The 22,211-nt window shown below is 31.6% G+C and overlaps 1 protein-coding gene across 4 annotated transcripts; it reads right to left on the bottom strand.

Annotated features, from left to right (window-relative positions):
- Positions 1–2,571: 2,571 nt before the first annotated feature.
- On the bottom strand, positions 2,572–20,398 carry LOC111684362 (neuroligin-like protein glit-1). 4 transcript variants are annotated; one of them, XM_023446510.2, is made up of 7 exons: positions 20,209–20,398; positions 8,786–9,221; positions 8,585–8,717; positions 5,180–5,611; positions 3,906–5,125; positions 3,528–3,839; positions 2,572–3,461 (listed from the first exon to the last, which is right to left on the bottom strand). In XM_023446510.2, exons 2-7 carry the CDS (start codon positions 9,112–9,114, stop codon positions 2,804–2,806), a joined length of 3,084 nt encoding a protein of 1,027 aa, XP_023302278.2. In that variant the 5' UTR covers positions 9,115–9,221; positions 20,209–20,398; the 3' UTR covers positions 2,572–2,803. The 4 variants fall into 4 exon arrangements, with proteins under 4 accessions (XP_023302278.2, XP_046807566.1, XP_046807547.1 ...); XM_046951610.1 differs by lacking the exon at positions 20,209–20,398 and adding an exon at positions 19,785–20,202; XM_046951591.1 differs by lacking the exon at positions 20,209–20,398 and adding an exon at positions 17,376–17,422.
- Between the last annotated feature and the right edge of the window lie 1,813 nt (positions 20,399–22,211).

Raw genomic sequence — 22,211 nt, 5'->3', positions numbered from 1 at the left:
TATGAAAACTGTCTTAACAAGACACTTTTCTATCTGAAAACTGTCTTAACAAGACACTTTTCTATATGAAAACAGTCTTAACAAGACACTTTTCAATATGAAAACTGTCATAACAAGACACTTTTCTATATGAAAACTGTCTTAAAAAGACACTTTTCTGTACGAAAACTGTCTTAACAAGACACTTTTCTATATGAAAACTGTCTTAATAAGAAACTTTTCTATAAGAAAACTGTATTAAAAAGATACTTTTCTATATAATAACTGTCTTAACAAAACACTTTTCTATACGAAAACTGTCTTAAAAACACACTTCTTTATGAAAACTGTCTTAACAAGACACTTTACTATTTTTTATTTTGTCGAAAAAAGTCGAAAATTCGAAGTCAACTATTTTGTTCCAAAAAAGTCGATAACTCGACTATCTTCTGTGAAATAAGTCGAAAAGTCGACTTTGGAAATAAAAGTCGAAAAAATCGAAATGTCGAAAATAGTCAAGGAGTCGGAAAAAGATGAAAATAGTCAAAAATAGTCGGAAAATCGAAAAAGTTGGAAAAAGTCGGAAAAAGTCTAAAATAGTCGAAAAGTAGAAAAAAGACAAAAATAGTCAAACAGCCGAAAATAGTTGAAAATCGAAAAAAGTAGGAAATGGTCGAAAATCGTCGACAAGTATGAAATACTCGAAAAAAGTCGTAACTAGACAATAAGTCGGAAAAAGACAAAAATAGTGGAAAATAGTCAAAAATATATATGTAATAGTCGGAAAAAGTCCAAAAGTCGAAAATAGTCGAAAAAAATCGGAAAGTCAAAATAAGGCGAAAAGTCGGAAAAAGTCGACTATTAACAAAATACTTAAAATCGAAAAGTCCACATTTAACTAACTGAAAAAAGTCAAAAATCCACTTTGCATAAAATGCAAAAAGTTGAAAAGTCGAAAAGTCTTTTCATATAGAAAATTCTACTTTTCTATATGAAAACTGTTTTAACAAGACACTTTTCTATATAAAAACTGTCTTAACAAGATATGGATCAATAAATGGATTAGTTTCTCTAAAGTATTAATGAACTTAAATATTTTACACAAAATACCAACAATTGACAAAAATTAAGACATTTGAACATTTCAGACAAAGGACAACACAAAATAATATTATTAAATATACGGCAAAGATGATTTATTTAAGACAAAATATAAAAAAAACATATATGAAATGATGTAAAAGTATTAAAATTAATATTTAAAACTTAAATATAATAAAAACTAATTGTTATATAAACTCTATAATGCGATTTAGATAATAACAAAATAATATAAAATAAATATTGTAAACTATGTTTATAAACATTTAAATTTGAAATTAATATGGACAATATACAGAACATAAGTAAAACAATACGAGATATTATTATTATAAATTATTACTAAAAACACATACAGTTTATAAACAATATTGGACGGATTACACTGATATGCCTTGATAATAATTTGAAAATTATTATCGTTTTATAAAAAGAAAAAATATACAAAAAACTTATTAATAAAAAAAAAAACTTAAAAATAAAACTTATTAAGGGTTAATTAAACAAATATATTTATTTTAAATAAATTTTGTTAGTAATGTTTATTTACACTAAATAATAATAAAAAGTTTTAAAAGTGTTTTATAAAATATATAAACATTTAAAAATATATAATTTATATTAAAATAAAAGTGGAATGTTTTGATATGGATTGTATTCGTGGGGTTGATATTTTTATTTTTTATTATTAAATACTTATTAATACTTAAATTAACTTATGTAATATTAAATATTAAAAATTGTATAATAAAATAGATGTATAATATAAAATTATTTGAGATCTTAAAGATCTAAAAATGTATTGTATAAATAAAACTTATTTTTTTAAAAATTTAGATATTGTCATTACATAATACAGTTTTCTAAATTTCTGGTTATCGTTTTATCTCTTATCGATTGTTATTTGTCGTTAGTATAAAAATAACCAGACATTAAGAATGGAAATAAATCTCTTTATTACACATATTAATAAAATATTATTATGTAATTTTTGCATTTTTATGTCAATTTTATGTAAAAACTTTACAATTTACCTTAAAAATAATTCCTTTATATACTTATAACTTTTATAAATTAAGACACATAGTGAATTTCTAAAAAAAATCCGTAATAAACCTTTCATAATTTTATCAATAGTTAATGAAACGAAAATTAATAAAATGTTAGTTTAAACTATTATTTTATCTACATGAAAACTTACTACAAATCTATTTGTCAAATACAACAATAGGTGATTAAATGTTTAATTCGAAAATTGTCTTAAGACAAGAAAACTGTCCTAGAGACACTTATCTAAAAGAAAACTGTCCCAACAAAACACTTTTCTAAACGAAAACTGTCTTAACAAGACACTTTTCTATACGAAAACTGTCTTAACAAGACACTTTTCTATACGAAAACTGTCTTAACAAGACACTTTTCTCTACAAAAACTGTCTTAACAAGACACTTTTCTTTACAAAAACTGTCTTAACAAGACACTTTTCTAAACGAAAACTGTCTTAACAAGACACTTTTCTAAACGAAAACTGTCTTAACAAGACACTTTTCTAAACGAAAACTGTTTAATAAAGACTTTGTTTAGTGCATAAGTTACCTTTATATTGTTGTATTTAAAATTAGACGATTGTTCTGTAATCCTCTCTAAATGTAACAATAGCAGCTGGAATAGAATTAAAAACATTCTACTTCTTCCGATATTGTAACATTTAGAGAGCTGTTTCTTAAACTGATGTCTGTGGTATGCCCTCGATCACTTGTGTACGTGTCTGAGGCTTAGGTGCTGGTACGGGTAAAGGTTGTACCACACTCGAACCACTCGATATGGTGGCAGTAGTTGTAGTGGTACGAGCACTCGGAGTAGGCGTAACACTACGACTTTGTAAAATAGGTTTTGTAGGTTTAGTATATGAAATTTCTGATGGTACGGGAGTTGAAGACAGCGGTATGGGTTCTCGCTGCAATAGACTTTTCTCTTCTATAGATTTAGCGTGAGCGGCAGGTGCAGTATTACCGTTGGTTATTATTCTAGCAGAAGGTGCACTAGCTTCACTACGTAAGGGTCTATTATAGGTGAGGGTACCACCACCATTTGTTTCTTTTAATGATATGGCAGATTTAAGAGATGATTGACTGCCCGTCTTTTGTGTCATGGCTAGAGATGAGGGTGATCTTATGGATGTTGTATCGGTGAGGACCTTGCTGGCCAAGGTTTTCGTTGAGGGTGAATCTCGATATTCGTAAATGTTATCGCGTGAACGCATAACATTATGATTTGTTACTAAATTACTGTTATCAACACCAGCAGCTCGAGATTGTTGATCGTATTCGGTGCCGTCGGGATTAATGAAAATATCTTCGTCATAATAACGGTCGGATTGTCTAACAAAATTCAATTACAAGTTTAGTATCTATAAATTGGAACTGAGAATATTACTTTGGATTTACCTCTTAGCATTTCTCCACATTATGCAGCATATAACTACCAATACAATTAAAAACAAACATGCCACCGACATGCTCCAAAAGGCAATTTGCAAAGGTTCTTTAGGTTCCCACCAATATTCCGTGGTGGGTGGATAGGTGGGCACTAAAACTCCTATAACTGTAGGTAAATACTGAGTCCAAAAGGCACATTCTGTTTGACGGTAATTAAGTAAAATGGAAGAATTGAAAGTAGTATTCAGATTTAAATAGCGTAGTTCACCCTGATAGGCACGTTCAAAATGTAAACCCAATACTTGTTGAGGAGTAGGATTGCTAAAATGGAAAAACATAATTTGTTTAATGTATTCCAAAATAACCTTCTAGAAAATGCAAACTTACCCATAGCGAGCAAAATTTGAAAATGTTTGCAAAAAGAAATGTGACATATTGCGATCATTATCTGTCCACATATTTCTCTCTAAATGAGCCTTTTTCGGAAAGAATTCCACATCCATGAAGGGAGCTCCTGTTAGGAAATAATGTTCTATTTCATGGGGATATTTACGCCATTGCGGTAGATTTAAGGCTTCCACGGTGGTATTCATCACATACATATAGACGGGCACTTTTTGTTCCAACAAAATCTTAACTATTTGGTCTACAGGGGCGCGATAGTATAGATCCGATAACATATTTATATATTGTTCACGTATTATTGTTTTATTACTGGGATCTGGCCAATAAGTGTACATATACTTAATGGCCTCGTAGATCCCATTAGGATTTAAAGTGTAATTATAGCGCAATACATGTTCTCTTATCTTCTGATCAAAGAATTTCTCATCAATTTCATAGTAGGGTGCTAAACTTTCATTTTGTGATAAAAAGAAGGCCGCCTCTTGTGTCGTAACACCCGTCATGTATTGTAAACCTCTATTGAATTTGCCCTGACGCAATAGTTCCAGAGGTGTTTCAGAAAGAAAATGCCAATCTTTTTCACGCCAGCCATCATACCAACCATCACTTGGTACGGTAAAATTGTGATCCAATACAGGACCCCAGGGAAAAGTACCAACATCAGGTGGAAATTCAGCATTTCCCAATTCGTAGAAACTTCTGCCAGTACGCAAACAGTTTACCAATTTCCAGGAGGATTCCAAAGAGCAACCTAAAAGTTGACCCAAGACACGACTGGTATTTTGAGCACGATATTTGTCTTGTATTAACGCCCAATCAGCTAAAGCGGAACCTGATTGAGCTATAACTCTCTTCACTATGTTTCTAGTTTGAGGAGCTACCATTAGTAAACCAGCTGAAGCAGCACCCGCTCCAGGACCAAATAATGTTATCGATTCACGGTCACCATTGAAAAATTCTATATTATCATAGACCCATTTCAAGGCCATCGATTGATCGAGTATGCCATAATTACCAGGAGAGTTTTCATCACCAGTTGAGAGAAAACCTAAAGCTCCTAAACGATAGTTTAAAGTTACAACCACCACGCCATAGAAAGAGGCTAATATATGGCCTTGAAATAGATTGGAAGCACCGCGTATGAATTCTCCGCCATGGATATAAACCATTACCGGATATTTTTGAGCAATACCAGCACCCGTCTAAAAATGGAATATTCATCATCATAGACTTGTTTAAACCACAAAGCTACTTACATTTGGTGAAAAGATATTCAAATACAAGCAATCCTCATCCATGTCCATAATGCCCTTGGTTGCACCCGTATATCTTACAGGCTGAGGACAGGCGGGGCCAAAATCTACTGCCTGCAATAGCTGCCAACCTCTATGCAATCTAGGTGGCTTAAAGCGTCCTTCAAATGTGGGCGGCAAGGCATAGGGTATACCCAAAAATACCGAACACTCACCCATCACACGATCCACCGTAGAATGATAAGGACGATAAAAGGATTTCGGATCGGGATTGTCATACATGTAAACTTTAAATCCCTGCACTTGACCATAGTTCGTGGTGACAAAAACATCACGTTCGAGTGTTAAGGAATCACGTCGCTGTTTACCTTGTAGATCTTCCCGCCAACCAGCTAAAATTCCCGGAAATGGTGTATGACCTGCATTTGGATTGTTCTGTAAAAGATTAATTTAATATATGCACACATATGTTTTATTAAGCCTTTATTGTTTAAAGCATTTGAAATTGATTTTTGTTTACTATTCGCTATAGTCATGTTTTCAATTAGTTGGGAGAGATATCAGTCATTGATCAAACATCTTAATGTTTATAGTTTTAATACCATATATGAGTATTTAATCTTTTAAGGCCGTAGGTTGTTATAATTACAGTATTTTTTGTGTTTTATTTCTTTCTCAGACTAATGAGAAACAGTGGTGAGATTGAGTACAATTTTGAATGAATTATATGTAGCTACTTTTATTCAGAAGGGATGGGTTTCGAAAAAACTCAGCATGGGAAAACTGCTCGGCTTTTTTACAAACCAGACGTACTATTCTTTCACAATTTAAGATTCTTACAATTGTTATAGATTATGTATTTCTTTCTTATCAAGGAAGTGACTGAACAAATGTATGTAATGACGATGAAAGGGAAAAAGTACGAACCATTTATGTAGAAGATCTTAAGAAGCTCTAAGCACAGTGTATGGATTTGTCCATGAGGTCTCAATTTTATCCTAAATAACAAAAGAAAACTTTGTATTCAGAAGGAAAACGATACAATCGCATCTACTGAAACCAGAAAACGATCAAACGGAAACCCGACTTATAAAACCATTTAACAGTTCTGACTAAGGAAAACAATTAAACTAAAGGGATTGGGTGTCGCTGAATCCGAATCTGGACTCCATCATATCACATTTTCGAGATATCGTATCCAAAAAATTTAATTTCTGACCTTTATTAAAAAAGTTTATTATATCATCGTATCTGGTCGAAGTCTAGGTAGTTAGCGAATTCCATTATGATACCCTTAGTATTCCCTTAAGTTGAGAGAATGGTTTTCTTCCCAATTTCGTTGATTATATGTCTCTTGCCTTGTTCCCAATAAAACCGATCATGTTTACAAGTGACTCATCTCTGAGACAGTCCAGATCATGTAAAAGAGCTCTAGCAAGATGGAGTAGTTGATACTCTTGTGAGACTGGGCACTCTCATAGAAGGTGTTGTACAGCTGCAATAATAGCAATGGCAATATCCAATCCTTTGTGGCAGGATTGAGTCTAGGGACAACCCTTTGGTTGCGCATTCATCAGATATTTCATTTCCCCGGATGTCCCCGGAAATGAACCCATATTAAGGAAAAGACATTTCGAATTATACAAATATATATGCATGGTCAAATTTTTGATATTTAGTACATATTAATGGCGTATATCCATGCCTGAAGAAATCTGCAGGTGTCATATAATCGAAAAGACAGTAGAAAATTCAGTTTTTAGTATTTCTGTATTTGAGCCATCCGCATAGATTCAGATTACGTCGTCCCTTAGGACAGTTTTTACGTCCAATAATTTCTTGCCGATATTCTTGTCTTGAGTGACCTATTCGACGAAGTTTATTACATTTCCAATAGAAATGTTTACTCAAGTTTATGAAAAAAAAAGTTCTTAAGAATGACTGCTTGTGTACATCTCTCAAGGTCATCGTTATCGTGTAATGTGTTCCGATAAAAATATGCAGCTTTGTCTTAACTTTGCAACTTTTCAGAAGAATAATGACCGTTAAACAAATTGGCATTTCATGCACCAGCATGATACAAATCATCACAGATTAATTGTTTACATGGTGTAATTGTTTCAGCAATTAGTTGAAATTGTACTAACTTTTGATACGCATCATGTTCTTCAAACAATTGATCTTTTCGACACAGAGTTTAAGAAATGTTTTATTAGCCGTCTTAGCGAAGTCGGTGCTAAGACTTGACCCCATATAACATGTTCTTGCAGCGTGCATTTAAAGACCAATGCTGTGCCGATAATCCAGCAAGTATCAACACCCTTAAGGCTTTTGTCACCAACTTTCCTACTCAAAGCTAAAACGTGACCCCCTTTGACCTTTTTCTTGCAGAGTGCCTAAAAATAATCCAGAAGACTATCAACACTTTTTAGTTATTTTGAAAGGAGCATGATGGTACAAATTCAAATATTTCGGAGCGATGTCGGGCCCCTTTAGTAATTTTTCTTGAGAAATCCTTAAGCTTAATATTGTCAATGGGCTGAATCAAAGCTAAGATTTGGACTTTTTATTGCAGGATACCTTTAAAGACAGATGTTCGGCAAATAATCCAGAATGGATCTGGACTAATAATAGTATAATATAATCTATATTATAATATAGTAAATTGGCGAGCTAGTAGTTGACAGATGCTAGGCAAATGATTCAGAAAGGATCTATATTAGTCTAGTGAAAAATCCAGAATGGATCTGGACTAATAGTATAATATAATCTATATTATAATATAGTAAATTGGCGAGCTAGTAGTTGACAGATGCTAGGCAAATGATTCAGAAAGGATCTATATTAGTCTAGTGATAATGACCCCTTAGACTTCTTTTTGTATTTTTCTTAAAGAGAGGTTAAAACTCTTTAAGATCTTACCTCCCTTATGGCTAATACTCTCCAAGTTATCTATGAAACATCTAAATTTTAAGATTTTCCGCTATATGCCCCGTCTGACACAGTTTTTAATTACACAAGCTTTAGTTAGTTTGGCTTCAACGTTAAATTATAATAATTTTATTATAATTCTTTTCTAACCACTGTGCAATGACATGTTTGATTAACACAATTAAAACAAGAACTCAACGATATAAAAATCATGTACGACCATATGCGTTACAAATTTAATTAACATTTTGATATTTGGTGCCCTCCATTTGAACATGTATGTATGCTGCACAATTAATAATGTCATTAGATGATTCTTTTTCTTTTTTACAACAAACAGAAACAATTTCATTGTTCATCTTTTTATAAAGACAATTATTACTTATACAACAGACAACTAGATTAGAAACTAATATAAATCTATTAAACACAATTTTTTTTTCATTCACTCTATTTCTCTTGCTAATTCTAACTTACGGGATCAAAGCGAAAACGATCTTCGTTTGGCATTCCTTGGGGATATTGACCTGGTGGATTTCTACCGGGATAATTGGCACCATAACCATTCGGTTGGTAATGACCATAACGGCGATCATTAAATGTGTAAGTTCTGTAAAATATCAAAAGAAGAAATAAAGTTAAATTAATTGATCTTAATTGATTGATCTCTTTACTCACCTATAATCAGGATCACCTGGATTCGGCCATTGATAATCATTAACACCTACTCTAGAATAAAATCTGGGATCTCGTGTCTGTGCCATCACACCCATACTACTTAATCCTGCTTGCTCTCTGCTTTTGCCGCCATACTTTTCTAATTCATTTATTAAAACTACAACAATTAATCCTAGTATTAAGGCGTTTATAAATTTCATTTTGTCACGATATTTAATTTTCTTTTTTCGTTTCTCTGTTCTTGTAGGAGTATTTTGTGTTGCTTTTGTTGTTTTTGCTGCTGATGATGTTGCCATAGTTGTTACAATTAATTCAGTCATTTTGGCCATAATTTATGTTGTGAAAGTATTATAAAGTGGTAAAGTGATTGTATTCGAAATTCAAGTCGTAATGGTTAAATGTGGGAATTCTATCGCATTTTCATTGTTTTGTGGACCTGCAATGGTAATGAGAGAAAGGAAATGAATGTAAATGTTTAAAAAGTAATAAAATAAATTTCAAAAAATAATGAAGTGATAAATTAACTAAACAAAGGAAATGCCTAGGTGATTTGCATTAAATGTTCTGTTGTTTAGGAGTTCACACACGCAGAATAGAATTAATAACATAAGAAAGGGAGATAGAGACAAAAATGGAATTTTTAGCTTGATTATTTAAATTAATTGTGCTAAACGATTATTCTCAAGACAACCAATTGTAAGTAAATGGCTCTGTAATAACGCTATTGCATTCTTTTCTTGGTATGTCTAATTACATAAGGAACAAGTAAGAAATTATAGTCGGGCAAGGCCGACCATATAATACCCTACACCTTTTACAAAAATATAATGTGATTTAGTTGTCATAAAAAAGCATTTAAGTTGGATTGTACCTTGCCTCAGAAATTATGGACATTTAAGTGAAATTTTGATGGAGGCTAGGGTCATATGAGGACCTTTTATTATGGAATTCGTGGGATTCAAGTCTAGTATAGAATCTAGTTTTTAGAGCATTTTGTCGAGATATGCGTATATTAAACATAATTATGAACTTAAAAGCCCTATTAGACGGGTTCAGTTGTATGGAGGCTAGGTGAAATAATGTACCGATGTAAACCATTTTCGATAGGCTTCGTCCCTAGGAAAATTGAAGATCATACACCAAATTTTATTGAACTATCTTCAAAATTGCGACCTGTAGTTTGATTACAAGGTTTACACGGACAGACATAGCTAAATCGACTCAGAAAATGATTGAATGAGCCGATTGGTATACTTTAAGGTGGGTGTAGGACCAATATTATTGTGCGTTACAAACATCAGCACAAACCCAATACCCCCTTCCCACTAAAGTGGTGTAGGGTATTAAAATCCAATGGTCTTGACCGAACTTCTGTGATACGTAGTTATTGCAGAACCATTGTATGTATCCTTTTTAGATAGTATTTATTCAATTGTTAAGAATGCCTCAATTTACTTAGCCGGAAGTCAATTGTCACGTTAATGTTAATATATTTACCAATTATATTGCTTACGTTTACAGAAATATATGTAATAGGTTGGCCCCAGAATGGAAGAACCTTAAGTATCCGCTGGAAATGAAAATTTAGTTCATTCTTGTCATGTGGTTTTTTCGATAAGATAAATCAATATTTAGTACGTCGGATCAAAGGCTAAAAGGTCCATTTTGGACTAACACACGTGTTTCTCAAAGAGGTTTTATCTGGTAACAAAATTTCATATCATTCCTTTGCATGAACAAAGTGAAACCCCCTTAAAAAAGCATCCCCTTTTCAGAGACTTTTTGTGTCCCCTGTCAAGACATCGCTAGGACAACTTGTTAATAATTTCTAAAGAGATTTTGAAGTGTAAAGGTCTGTCATTTATTCTCACTTTGTGCGGTTCAACGGTGGTAAGATGAAATTGTCCAAGCCAATCAAAAATATTTGAAGGCATTATTCCATGATGATTGTTTTCAAAATCAACAAGAGCTTACAAAGAACTATTCATTCAAAGGTAGAGAAACTTATAATAGAATCTAAGAGACTTTGAAAAAAGTAGTCTACCCGTCTCTCTTTAAACCTAATCATAACTTCTGATTCATTTCTATAACATTAGGGATCGTATATGAAGCTCATCTAACCATCCAAAACGACACCGAAGCCTAATACTCATAGTGCTAAAGTAATACTGAGTATTTGGTGAAACCAACGACCCTATTATGAGCATTTGAAATTTAGCTAGGCCATTACAGGGTCTGAAACTTTCTGTATCGAATGCAACTGAAACATTTGAAAATGATTGCCACTGTGCCTGTTCTTGATGAAAAGCATTCTGGACGTCCAATTTTAAGATACTTTTAAATGTTTCAGAACAAATAATGCAAGCAATCTTGGCCTTCACATTACTAGTAACTTCCCTTTGAAACACATGTAATAGTCAAGAGTTGTTAATCATACGACTTTAGGACCAATAAACGAGTCAATTTATCAATATAAATCGATTTCGATCGAGGCAATATCATTAATAATTTCAGACATCAAATCATTGCTGCGAGCTCTCATGTCAAGATCGAACTTTAAATCGAACTAAACGGTGAATTTCTTCTAAAGGACCTGTTTTAGATTAGTGTGACTCCAAATTTGTCAATAAGACGCGCGAAAGTAAATACGTTAGCGTCGTTCAAACGTCCATCTCTCTATGATCAGAGTATACTGATCATAAATATCGAAAACTGAGTGCAGTATGTCAGTCCGTTTGACTACTAAACTTTCCCTAATTCTACAGGATTAAAAACATTTAATAAAGATTAGCAATAACAAATAGACATATTATGTTTTTAGGGTGGTTTTCTTACTACTCAGTTAAACTAGACTTAAAACTTGCTGATTAAACTCAGAACAAATTTAGGCAGACTTAAACCGATGATTATATTTTGATAATCTATATTCTTAGTTTAAACATAGTCTAATATATGTTTTATGTTTTTCAGTTACTTATCTCAGTTTAACTGAGGGCGGGTTTCTTACTCCTCAGTTAAACTTGCTGTTAGATTAAACTCGGAACAAATTTAGACGAACTTTAACCGATGATTGTGTTTTTCAATTTTAGATTTAAGCTCAGTTAACTTTGTTAGTATTGCCAACTTTTCACTCAAAAACATAAACAATGAACAGCTGTTTTTTGCAAACAATACTTTTGTAAAATGGAAAATTTTGGAAAAATGTTAAATAAGCATTTAAAACAATAATAAATAAAACAAACAAATCAGAAAATTGCAATTTACTTTAAATATTAAGTTTTTGTTCTTCCGAAATCATTGTTTTATTGTTTTTGTTAATTGTGTTTTCTCACTTATAACTTGAGTTTAATTGGCCAATTACACTCAGTTAAACTAAGATAATAAGTAACTTTACTGATAACTGAAAAACACGTAAGATATATTAAACCAGGTTTAACCTAAGAATGAAGATTATCTTTATCAGAAGAACTCGTCCTTACTGTTATTGGCCAATTAAAATTAAGTTATAAGTGAGAAAACACAATTAAGAAAAATAATAAAAACAATGATTTCGGAAGAACAAAAACTAAATATTTTAAATAAATTGCAATTTTCTGATTTATTTTATTTATTATTGTTTTAAATGTTTATTTAACAATTTTCTAAAATTTTCATTTTACAAAAGTAGTATTTGCAAAAAACAGCTGTTCATTGTTTATGTTTTTAAGTGAAAAGTTGGCAATGACAATAGAGTTAACTGAACTTTAATCCAAAACTGAAAAACACAATCATCGGTTAAAGTCCGCCTAAATTTTTTGGGAGTTTAATCAAACAGCAACTTAAGCCTAGTTTAACTGAGTAGTATTAAACTTTGATAATAAATAACTTAACTTAAACTTTGATAATAAATAACACAAAACGTATATTGAACCAGGTTTAAACAAAGAAAGAAGATTATCTGTATAGATGTGCGTCGGTTTTAAAGAAAGATCTTGGCATTGGATTGTATGGATATAATAATTCGGCTCCTATTCGAAAGTAACATGACTGTAATAATTCGATTTATTGAAATTGTTATTTATTTTTAATAACATGCTAATAACTAATTTCCATAATTTATCACCCGTTGCATATATCATTTTCTATCATCTAGATATTACCGTAATTATGGACTGAATACCAAACATTTATTTCCACTAAATAAATCTAGATTCAACATTCAATATGTTATTGACACATCTAAGTAGTCGTAACAATAACAAACTGTTAATTTGTGTGAGAAGACTCTCAGAGGAATATTTGTCCGCAACACTACTACCCCCTTTTGGAATAACACATGCACAAAGAACGGAAGACAACAAATATTCAAAGAAAATAAAAATCAAAACAAAACAACTAAATGGTGGACAAACGTTATTATAACTTTTATTAAAGCAAAGTTGGCAAGAGTGGTTGGTGGACAAACTGGTTTTCTTACAAATATGAAGCTTTCGAGAGAAATAATATACAAGTTATTAACTGACATATAAGGGAACGGCTTTTTATATAAGTTGAGGTAATAACAACAACAAATGTACATACGTTATATAATGTACAAACATCTTAAATGTTTAAAATCAAGAAGTCAGTTAGTTATGAGAGAAATGGTCGGTCTGTTTTATTTACAAAAACAAAAAATAAATTGTGTTATATGTTGGCGGGTAAATTTTTTTTTTTGCGTGTAAAGAAGCTTTAATACTTCAACATGATGTCTACAGGCATATTTAAGCCTTAAAAGTAGAGCAGAAAATAACAGCGTTATTTGTCTACAGTAGTTATGTTGTAAGTAATTATGACAACATAAGGAATTTAAATGTCAACATTATTGACAACATAACCATTATGTATTAGTTGTACGTTATGCTAAAACTGACGTTTAACGGTACTCATTTTATTCGTTACAAGGACTTGCTGCCAAGTCCTCTCTTATTTGTGAGGAGAGAGAGGGAGAGAGTGCAATAACCTGCTTTCTACTAAATTTAATTATTTTATAGAATAATGAACTTGTTAAAATAAAGGTCGATCTATTTAAATGTAAATTTGCTTGTGCTGACAGAAAAAATGTCTACGATAAAGTGAAAAGGAAGTTATTTAACAATGTGTTTAATTAGAGTGACCATACGTTTTCGTTTCTCTATAAAACAACAATTTTTTCTTTCTACTCAGTTAAACTAGGCTTAACTTACTGTTAGATTAAACTCGGAACAAATTTAGGCGGACTTTAACCGATGATTGCGTTTTTCAGTTATGGATTTAAGTTCAGTTAACTTTGTTAGTATTGCCAACTTTTCACTAAAAAACATAAACAATGAACAGCTGTTTTTTGCAAATAATACTTTTGTAAAATGAAATTGACATTTTACTGCCAACGGAACTTTAACCATTTATTTATTGTTTTAACAAAGGAATGGCAAAGTAATGATAATGATTTTCATAATCAAATCATACAGAAATAGAAATCACCAAAAAGGGGTTCGGTTTTATAACCCAAAATTAATCATATCGTAAGATATTTGCTCATAGTATCTATTTCTAGTGAAAATGTATTTTTTAATTATTATATAGCCCCTAGCCGTTTGAGTAGTTTTAAATATACATATAAATAAGTTCTTTGATTGAAATGGACCATCTTCCTATTAAACTGCTACAAATTTTTCTAAAGGAATAGTGAGTAGTAAGATTCTTATTCACTTATTTGAAATAAAGGTTTTAGAGGAACTTAAAATACGTTTTAGAACAGTTTTTCCGAGGCGATTCAGCTTCCTAAAACTAAGAAAATACACCCAAAATATTTACTATTGTCCATAGCTCTTTGATATTGAAAGTCAGCAAAATCGGTACAATATGTAAAGAGTAACTATCAGCATATATTAGTGTTTCACCTATTCTTTGCAACAGATCTCAGTCTGGTATAACATTGGACCCAAGCAGTTGGCGCAACAAGTGATTAATAAACAACTTCATGGATGACTATCATCCATACACAAAACGAACGTTAGGATAAAAAGATTCGAAGTTTAGCTTTTCGGAAATTTAGGGTGATTACTATAACCTTTTGAAATGTTTCGAATGCTCGGTTTTCCTTTTTAACGCTATTTGCAATATTGTTAAGCCGCCCCATGTAGATATAATATTAGCCATATTTATAAAAGATTGGACACCTTGTTAATTTAAAATTTTCGAGTATTAGTTGTATTTAAACGTAGAATCTTAGATCTTCGTTATATATATGTACATGTCAACGATCACTACTTGTAATAGACCATTACGAATGATACTAGTTTGCTCTAGTTTGTCTAACATATCGTTATATGTTTGGGCTAAAAGACATATGTCAGTAGCATGGTCTAGATTTTTGAGATGCCCAGTAAGGCCTCAAGTGACACCCCTTCTAGTTCTGGTTACCCTAAATATAATAATATCATAATATGTTTATGACATTCAATAATAACGGAGATAGAATCGAGAGTGTACTCATGTAGCACCATACATACAGATCAATGAATTCACAGGAAATTCTTTTGAACTGTAGCGATTGCTAAATAGCCTGTAGGTGGATGAAATCGTATGCCTTTGCAAATCCATAGAGGGGATCTCAATTCTGCTAATTGTTCGACCATAATACGAAGGATGTTCATGCGGTAAATGCATTAGTGATGAATTCTAAATCTAGCCTGTACAGCTCGAAGTTGAAAGACAACAAGGATGACAATCTGTCATGAATGATATGTGCCAGTACCTTGTTAATCATTGGCAGTAAGATTATACTCATCCAATTTTGACATTCCATCAACACAAGTAGGAAATTAAAGTCGGGCATGATTTTTATTTTTTATAAAGAAACTTTTATATTGAATTTTACCTTAATTCTAAAGTATTTAAGCAATTTTTTAATGAACAACTTAATTTGCTAAATGGGGCTTTATATAGGAGTATAGGTAAAATTTGGGAAAAAGGATATAGTTAGTTTTGTTGAGTTTCAAATGGTTACAAGTAAATTTAAGACGTTTAAGACATTTTTTGAAGGGGGTTTTGTATGAGGGCTAGGGTCAAATAAGGGCCAATCATTATGAAAATCTGCAGTGTCATTAAAGCCGGCTTTACACGATCAAACAAGTAATATGATTTGTCAAAATTTTGTGTAGAAGAGTACGGATGGGATCGTCTAAACGCAATATGTAATGAAACCATCACACATTGAGAGAGAATACCGATGGAAAATTTGACAGTCGTATGGCTCTCTTCATTTTTTGAAATGATTCAAAAAACAAGCAGGTCGCATTAGATCAGGGATGTATTTTTATGTAAACACATATAAAAAAAGTGAAACAGCTGTTTCCATCAAACGACTCTTATTCTCTTTTTTGTCATACGGATGGAATTTCATTTTATATTTTCATTAGACTTGTCGTACGAAAAGTGTGATCGTGTGAAGTGCCCTTAACTTATATAAAACTTATTTGTGCCAATTTTTAGGGAGATAATAGTATATTTGACGTAACTATGTCATAAATAACCGAAATCGGGAGGTACGGTTGTATGGGAGCTAGGTGAAATAATGGACCGATTTCAACCACTCTCAATAGGCTTCGTCCAAAAAAACATGATTGGTCCAAAGTTCATAAAATTATCTTGAAATTTGAAAATTGCGGCCTGTACCTTGCGCACAAGGTTGACATGGATTGCCAGCCAGCCGGCTTAAACGACTCAGACGATTCTAAGCCGATTGATATACTTTAAGGTGGGTATAGGACGATTTTTTTTTTGTATGTTACAAACATCAGTCCAAACCCAATACTCCCTTCCCACTAAAGTGGTGTAGGGTATAAATACGATAACTTCTTAATTCAGAATTGAGTATGCGGATAGACTAATATATCCAGAAAACTTACATACTGTATAACTAGACAAATTATTTAAACCTATGGCCACCTTTTTTTATAAGTTTATGGCTTAAAGAAATGTCTGCATTGCAGGAACAATGCAATTTTTAAGTATGAATCACTTTTACAATGTACTTTAGATTCCGTGATAAAATGCTAAACAATAAAAATTCATAAATATTCATTTGTATGCGAATAGCTTATACTATGACTACTTTACTCATCCATGGGTAAAATATGTTTAAAATGAATAAATAATTAAAAAAATCAGAAAATAAAAAGAAAAACAGTTAATGAAAGCGATAAGAAACTTAACAGAAAGTGAATACGCACGCAGCCAATGTATGTAACTTACGTTTAATTGCAGGTGTTGTTATGCTGCGCATTTTACATTATTTACAACAAAAGTAAAAAATAAATAAGCAATTACAATTAAGACGATAGTGGCGGCGAATTTAATGACTCCTATTTATTAACCCAGTTGTATGTATGTAATCGAAGGTTATACATACATACGTACATACATATGTATGTAATATGTTGTTAGTATGTTTATAGGTTTTTTTTTTTTTGTTTTAGACCAACAAGATAGAATGCAAAAATTGTTTATTTATTATTATGCTCCAATTAATAATAATCACACTAGACTTACACATACACTTATGCATACATACGAGAGCAATATTTACCGTTTATTTTGTTGTTATTCTACTCTGTTTTGTGTAAGTTTCTAAAAGGGATTTTATTATTATATTTGTCACTATTTTTTTGTTATCTTATCGTACAATTTGATTTGTTTTCTTTTAGTATTTGGTAACACATTTTCAGCAATTTACTTGCTTACTAATATTTAGCAATATTTACTTTTGTATTTTTTGTTATTAAAACTGAAATTTTAAATAAATAGAAAATTTATGAACTTAAAACATTTTTTGAACTTGTTTATTAAGTTATTTTTTGTAATTGTAACCGAAAAATCTGTAACGTCTAAATGACAACGCCCCAAAAAAATCACTAAGGTAAAAACTGATTGTTGTTATTTGATTGTGTGTTTTTTTGTAAGTTTGTTTATTATATTCTCTTTTTTTGTGTGCCTTTAACAAATACTTTGAAAACAAGTCAGTTAGTCAGTAAGTCAGTTAGCCAACTAAGAAAAGTAATATCGTAGACTGGGTTTAAAATACGTTTTGTTCAGAGATGTCTAATGCAATAGTATCTCAATTTGTTCTAGGTTAGCATATGTTTTAGTTAGGGCGGGTTTAATACTGCTCAGTTAAAAGTAGGCTTAACTTGTTGTTAGGTTAAACTCAGAACAAATTTAGTTTTTTTAGTTTTGTATTTAAGTTCAGTTAACTTTGTTAGTATTGCCAACTTTTCACTCAAAAAACATAAACAATGAACAGCTGTTTTTTACAAATAATACTTTTGTAAATTGAAAAATTTTGGAAAAATATTAAATAAAAATTTAAAATAATAAATAAAACAAAAGAAATCAGAAAATTGCAATTTACTTAAAAAAATTATGTTTTTGACTGAAAAGTTGGCAATATTAAGTTAACTGATCTTAAATACATAACTGAAAAACACAATTATCGTTGAAAGTCCGCCTAAATTTGTTACGAGTTTAATCTAACAGCAAGTTAAACCTGCTTTAACTGAGTAGTAAGAAACCCGTCCTTAAAACTACAGTCTTAATCGTCCTCCTATGGTCATCGTATGTACCCAATAAGTTTTTATAAAAATTTTGGTCGAGATTTTGAAACTTGAAATATTTTTCCTGCACAAATTTAAATGAACGTAAGGAGTACTTCGCAAAGGACTAGACCTGGTCCAAAATTAGAAAATCTTTTTATTGAAAATGTTCCTTGAGAATCTGAAGTCGTGCAAGAAGCGATTATTTCAACACTTGTTGCTTTTAAATAAATGAGCGCTTATTTGTCTATACAGTATTGTTCGAAACCTAAGCAACTTTTTTGGCATTGTATAAAAAGTGCTATATTTTCTATTTTAATTGATTTATTCAAAATTATATAATTGATAATAATAACATTATGTGTCTACATTATAATAACAACAATAAAAGTTTAATTCCATTTCGCTGTGAGTTACAAGAAAATAATAACTAAATTAACTCCATAAATAGCTGTTCGAAACTTAAGCAACTTTTTGATGTTCTTATGAAAATCCTTGGTCCTTTTGAGTTCCAAACACCTTTATGAAAAAGATTATTTACTAGTGTAGTTCGTAATTAATCTCAAGCGGATTTTAAGCCATTCCCAAGCTGCAATGTTTTCTAAAACTGTGAGTTTCGACCCAGCGTTTCAGAATGCCGAACAGCATCTCTAAGGGACTTGAGTCGGGAGATTTTGATGGGCAATCAAATAATCAACTTTTCCAAAGGTTTTAGTTCACTATCATGCTGAAAATCGCAATAAAGTAAGTTGTTCAAGAAATTATAGCACTTTGTATACAATGCCAAAAAAAGTTGCTTAGGTTTCGAACAATACTGTATGTACATATCTATAAAAGTTGTCGAAAAACGCGAAGTTAAAAAAAAACAAAAAAATTACCCTTTAAAAGCGTAGCATGTAACTTGAAGCGTAGAACGCGAATGCGCGTAATGCTTTGACGCAAAGATGCGTAGTGTGGACCACCGGCTTAACTCAGACGTTCTGGTATTGAAATAATCAGTCATAAGAAATTTGTATTTATAACACTTAGGCCCCTTAATGTCTTTTTCAGTGAAAGCTAAGGTAGCTTAGTAAATGCTGCAGCATTGAGGATTGTCATTTTTTTCATTTGGCCTTGACCGACGATAGAATTTCTGACATTAATAATAGTTAAAAACTCCTTATAAATACAAATGTACTATGTCTTTCTCCTCAATCGGTCAACCACACTTCCTCCCAAGCCGCACTTCCTTCCTAAATTTTTCTTTAAATTTCTCTCAAAAAATTTAAAATTTTCTATTAACTAGTTAACCACAAATCTAATACAAGTTTCCTACTTTATAAATTTAAAACCACTAAAACAATTCAGAAATAGCAATTTTCCATCTCTGCCTTTTGATCAGTTTTATGTTAACCAAACACACTCACCACCGCAAAAGCAATAAAAAGAACTAACTCTCTTTTAATAACGTTACGTTATTCGACATTTTCTTTTTACTCATTTTTTCTGTTTAAGCCGAGTTTTATTGTAGCTTCTTCTTTTTGTATTTTATTCCAGTAAATAAACAAATATTTACGTTACTCGTTGCAACGTAGTTTTTAACATTTATTTATACAACTACCATTTTGTATTATTTCAATTAACATTTTTCATAATTTCGTAATATTTTGTTGCTGCTTTAGACGTGCTAGCCAGACACTTAACATTGGTAACAAACACATGTGTATTTAAATATTTTCAGAAGTTTTGTTAACACATTCGTATAGTTACTCGCATTCATTTCCACAGTAACTACCTGAGTTTGCTTTTATTATTTGTATAGAAAATACTTCATTCATTTATAACACTCACTTATGTATTTTGTTCTAAAGAACACCAACTGATTCACTGGCATATGTAAACACAGATACACTAACACACATACACACACATCTACCGTTTTATCGTTTTCTTACACAATTTATTGTTATTTTTTTATCCGCGCGACTTCCAACTCGTTATTATTTCAAACCGTAACTGGCGACGTTAATAGATAGACTAACATTAGCTGTAGCAAGTTGTTGTAGCCATACCGCTAATGAATAAGCCCAACCACCAACAAGCTAACCGACCAACATGATGGGTGCTCAATATAAATTGTATTGAATTATTATTTCTCTCTTTTTTTTACTATTCGTTTATTGTTGTTAAACTCTTTTGATTTATACGTTGAACTCTTAACTCTCTTGCTGGAATTTTGTTGGTTTATCTAAACTTTAGTTTGGCTTTTAACTTATTCTAAGAGTTCTCTCGCTTAGTTGGCTTAAAGTAGTGGTGTAAACATGCGAATAAAAAATCGATTTTTTCTATCAAAAACTTTCTTCTTCTTAGATCTCTCCGTTGCAGTGTTTCCTATTATAGCAGAAATTAGATTATAGAAAAGGAGCTAAACACTATTGATCCTTCACTACAGCAATGGTTTACAAAGCAAGTGTTTCAAGAAAGTTAAGTGTTTTTTGGAATAATATCGCTCCTAAGGTATTTGGATTTAATTTCGACTATAATACCAACTTCATACTTATTACTCGGACTTGGAACCTAGTGTTGTGATTATGTAGACGGTAGCATATTTATACCCTACACCACTATTGTGGAGAGGTTATTATACGTTTGTGCTGATGTTTGTAACATACAAAAATATTGGTCCAATACCCACCTTTAGGTATACCGATCGATTCAGAATCATTTTTTGAGTCGATTAAGACATGTCCGTGCGTCCGTCAGTCCGGCTGGATGTCTATGTAAACTTTGTGCGCAAGGTACAGGCCGCAATTTTTAAGATAATTTTATAAAATTTGGACCAAGCATGTTTTTTTGGCACAGGGACGAAGCCTATTGAAAATGGTTGAAATCGGTCCATTATTTCACCTAGCCCCCATACAACCGTAGCTCCCGATTTGAACTTTTTATGCCATAATTACGTCAAATATTATCTCTCTACTATCTCTCTAATAATTGGCACAAATCAGTTTTATATAAATATAAATGACACTGCAGATTTTCGTAGTGATCGGCCTTTATTTGTCCCTAGCCCCCATACAAACCCCCCTTCAAAAAATGTCTTAAACGTCTAAAATTGACTTGTTACCATTTGTATCGCAATGAAACTCAACAAAACTAACTGTTATTTAAAAATATATCCCTTTCCCAAATTTACCGAGGATCGGCCCATATTTGACCTATATAAAGCCTCATTTAGAAATTTTAGTTTTTTTATCAATAAATTGCTTAAATATTTTTTTTATATTCGAAGTTCCCGACATATTCTGTAGCTGATATGCGATCGTTTGTGTATAGCCTTTGTGTCCAGTATAACGTGTCTAAAAACTTCTTCTCATTTCCTAGGGTGAGCTGATACTCTTTATTTCATCAGATATTCAGGATTGACTTAGTATGATTAGTCCACTATAATTTTCAAGACTTCATTGCTTTTGGGATTTGGTACGAAGTTGTTGCTACTATTATCTAAGGATTCAGAGTCGAAACCCTCTACTGTATTTAAAGACTGAGATTGCTAGTGCTGGCATTCTTAAAAGAGAAATTTAAACAGTATGCAGAAGTTGTACCAATAATCACGATGATGAAATGGTTGACATGAATGATCTTTCTAGATCGATTGTCGTAAGATTTAATCGCTCTGAATGGTGTATTTTAAAATTTCTAGTCACCTTACTAACAAGTTTGAGATTCTCTAAATCCTTAAGTAATTTATACGCCAGGGCATTGATTGCCTAAAAACATTGAAGTAAAGGATAACGTCTTCAATAACCTCATTTCTTTTCTATATCCTGATCAGAAAGTTTTAGACACTTTTA

This window comes from Lucilia cuprina, chromosome 2, assembly GCF_022045245.1.
Source record: "Lucilia cuprina isolate Lc7/37 chromosome 2, ASM2204524v1, whole genome shotgun sequence".
NCBI classification, from domain to species: Eukaryota; Metazoa; Arthropoda; class Insecta; order Diptera; family Calliphoridae; genus Lucilia; species Lucilia cuprina.
Note: the sequence above shows the minus strand (reverse complement) of the source record. Positions and strands in the feature narration are given on the sequence as shown.

Coding starts and splice junctions, on each gene's coding strand:
- LOC111684362 (XM_023446510.2), bottom strand. CDS start 9,114: ATGGCCAAAATGACTGAATTAATTGTAACAACTATGGCAACATCATCA. Junction 5,612..8,584: donor ATCGTTTTCGCTTTGATCCC/GTAAGTTAGAAT, acceptor AATCTTTTACAG/AACAATCCAAATGCAGGTCA. Junction 3,462..3,527: donor ATGTGGAGAAATGCTAAGAG/GTAAATCCAAAG, acceptor GAATTTTGTTAG/ACAATCCGACCGTTATTATG.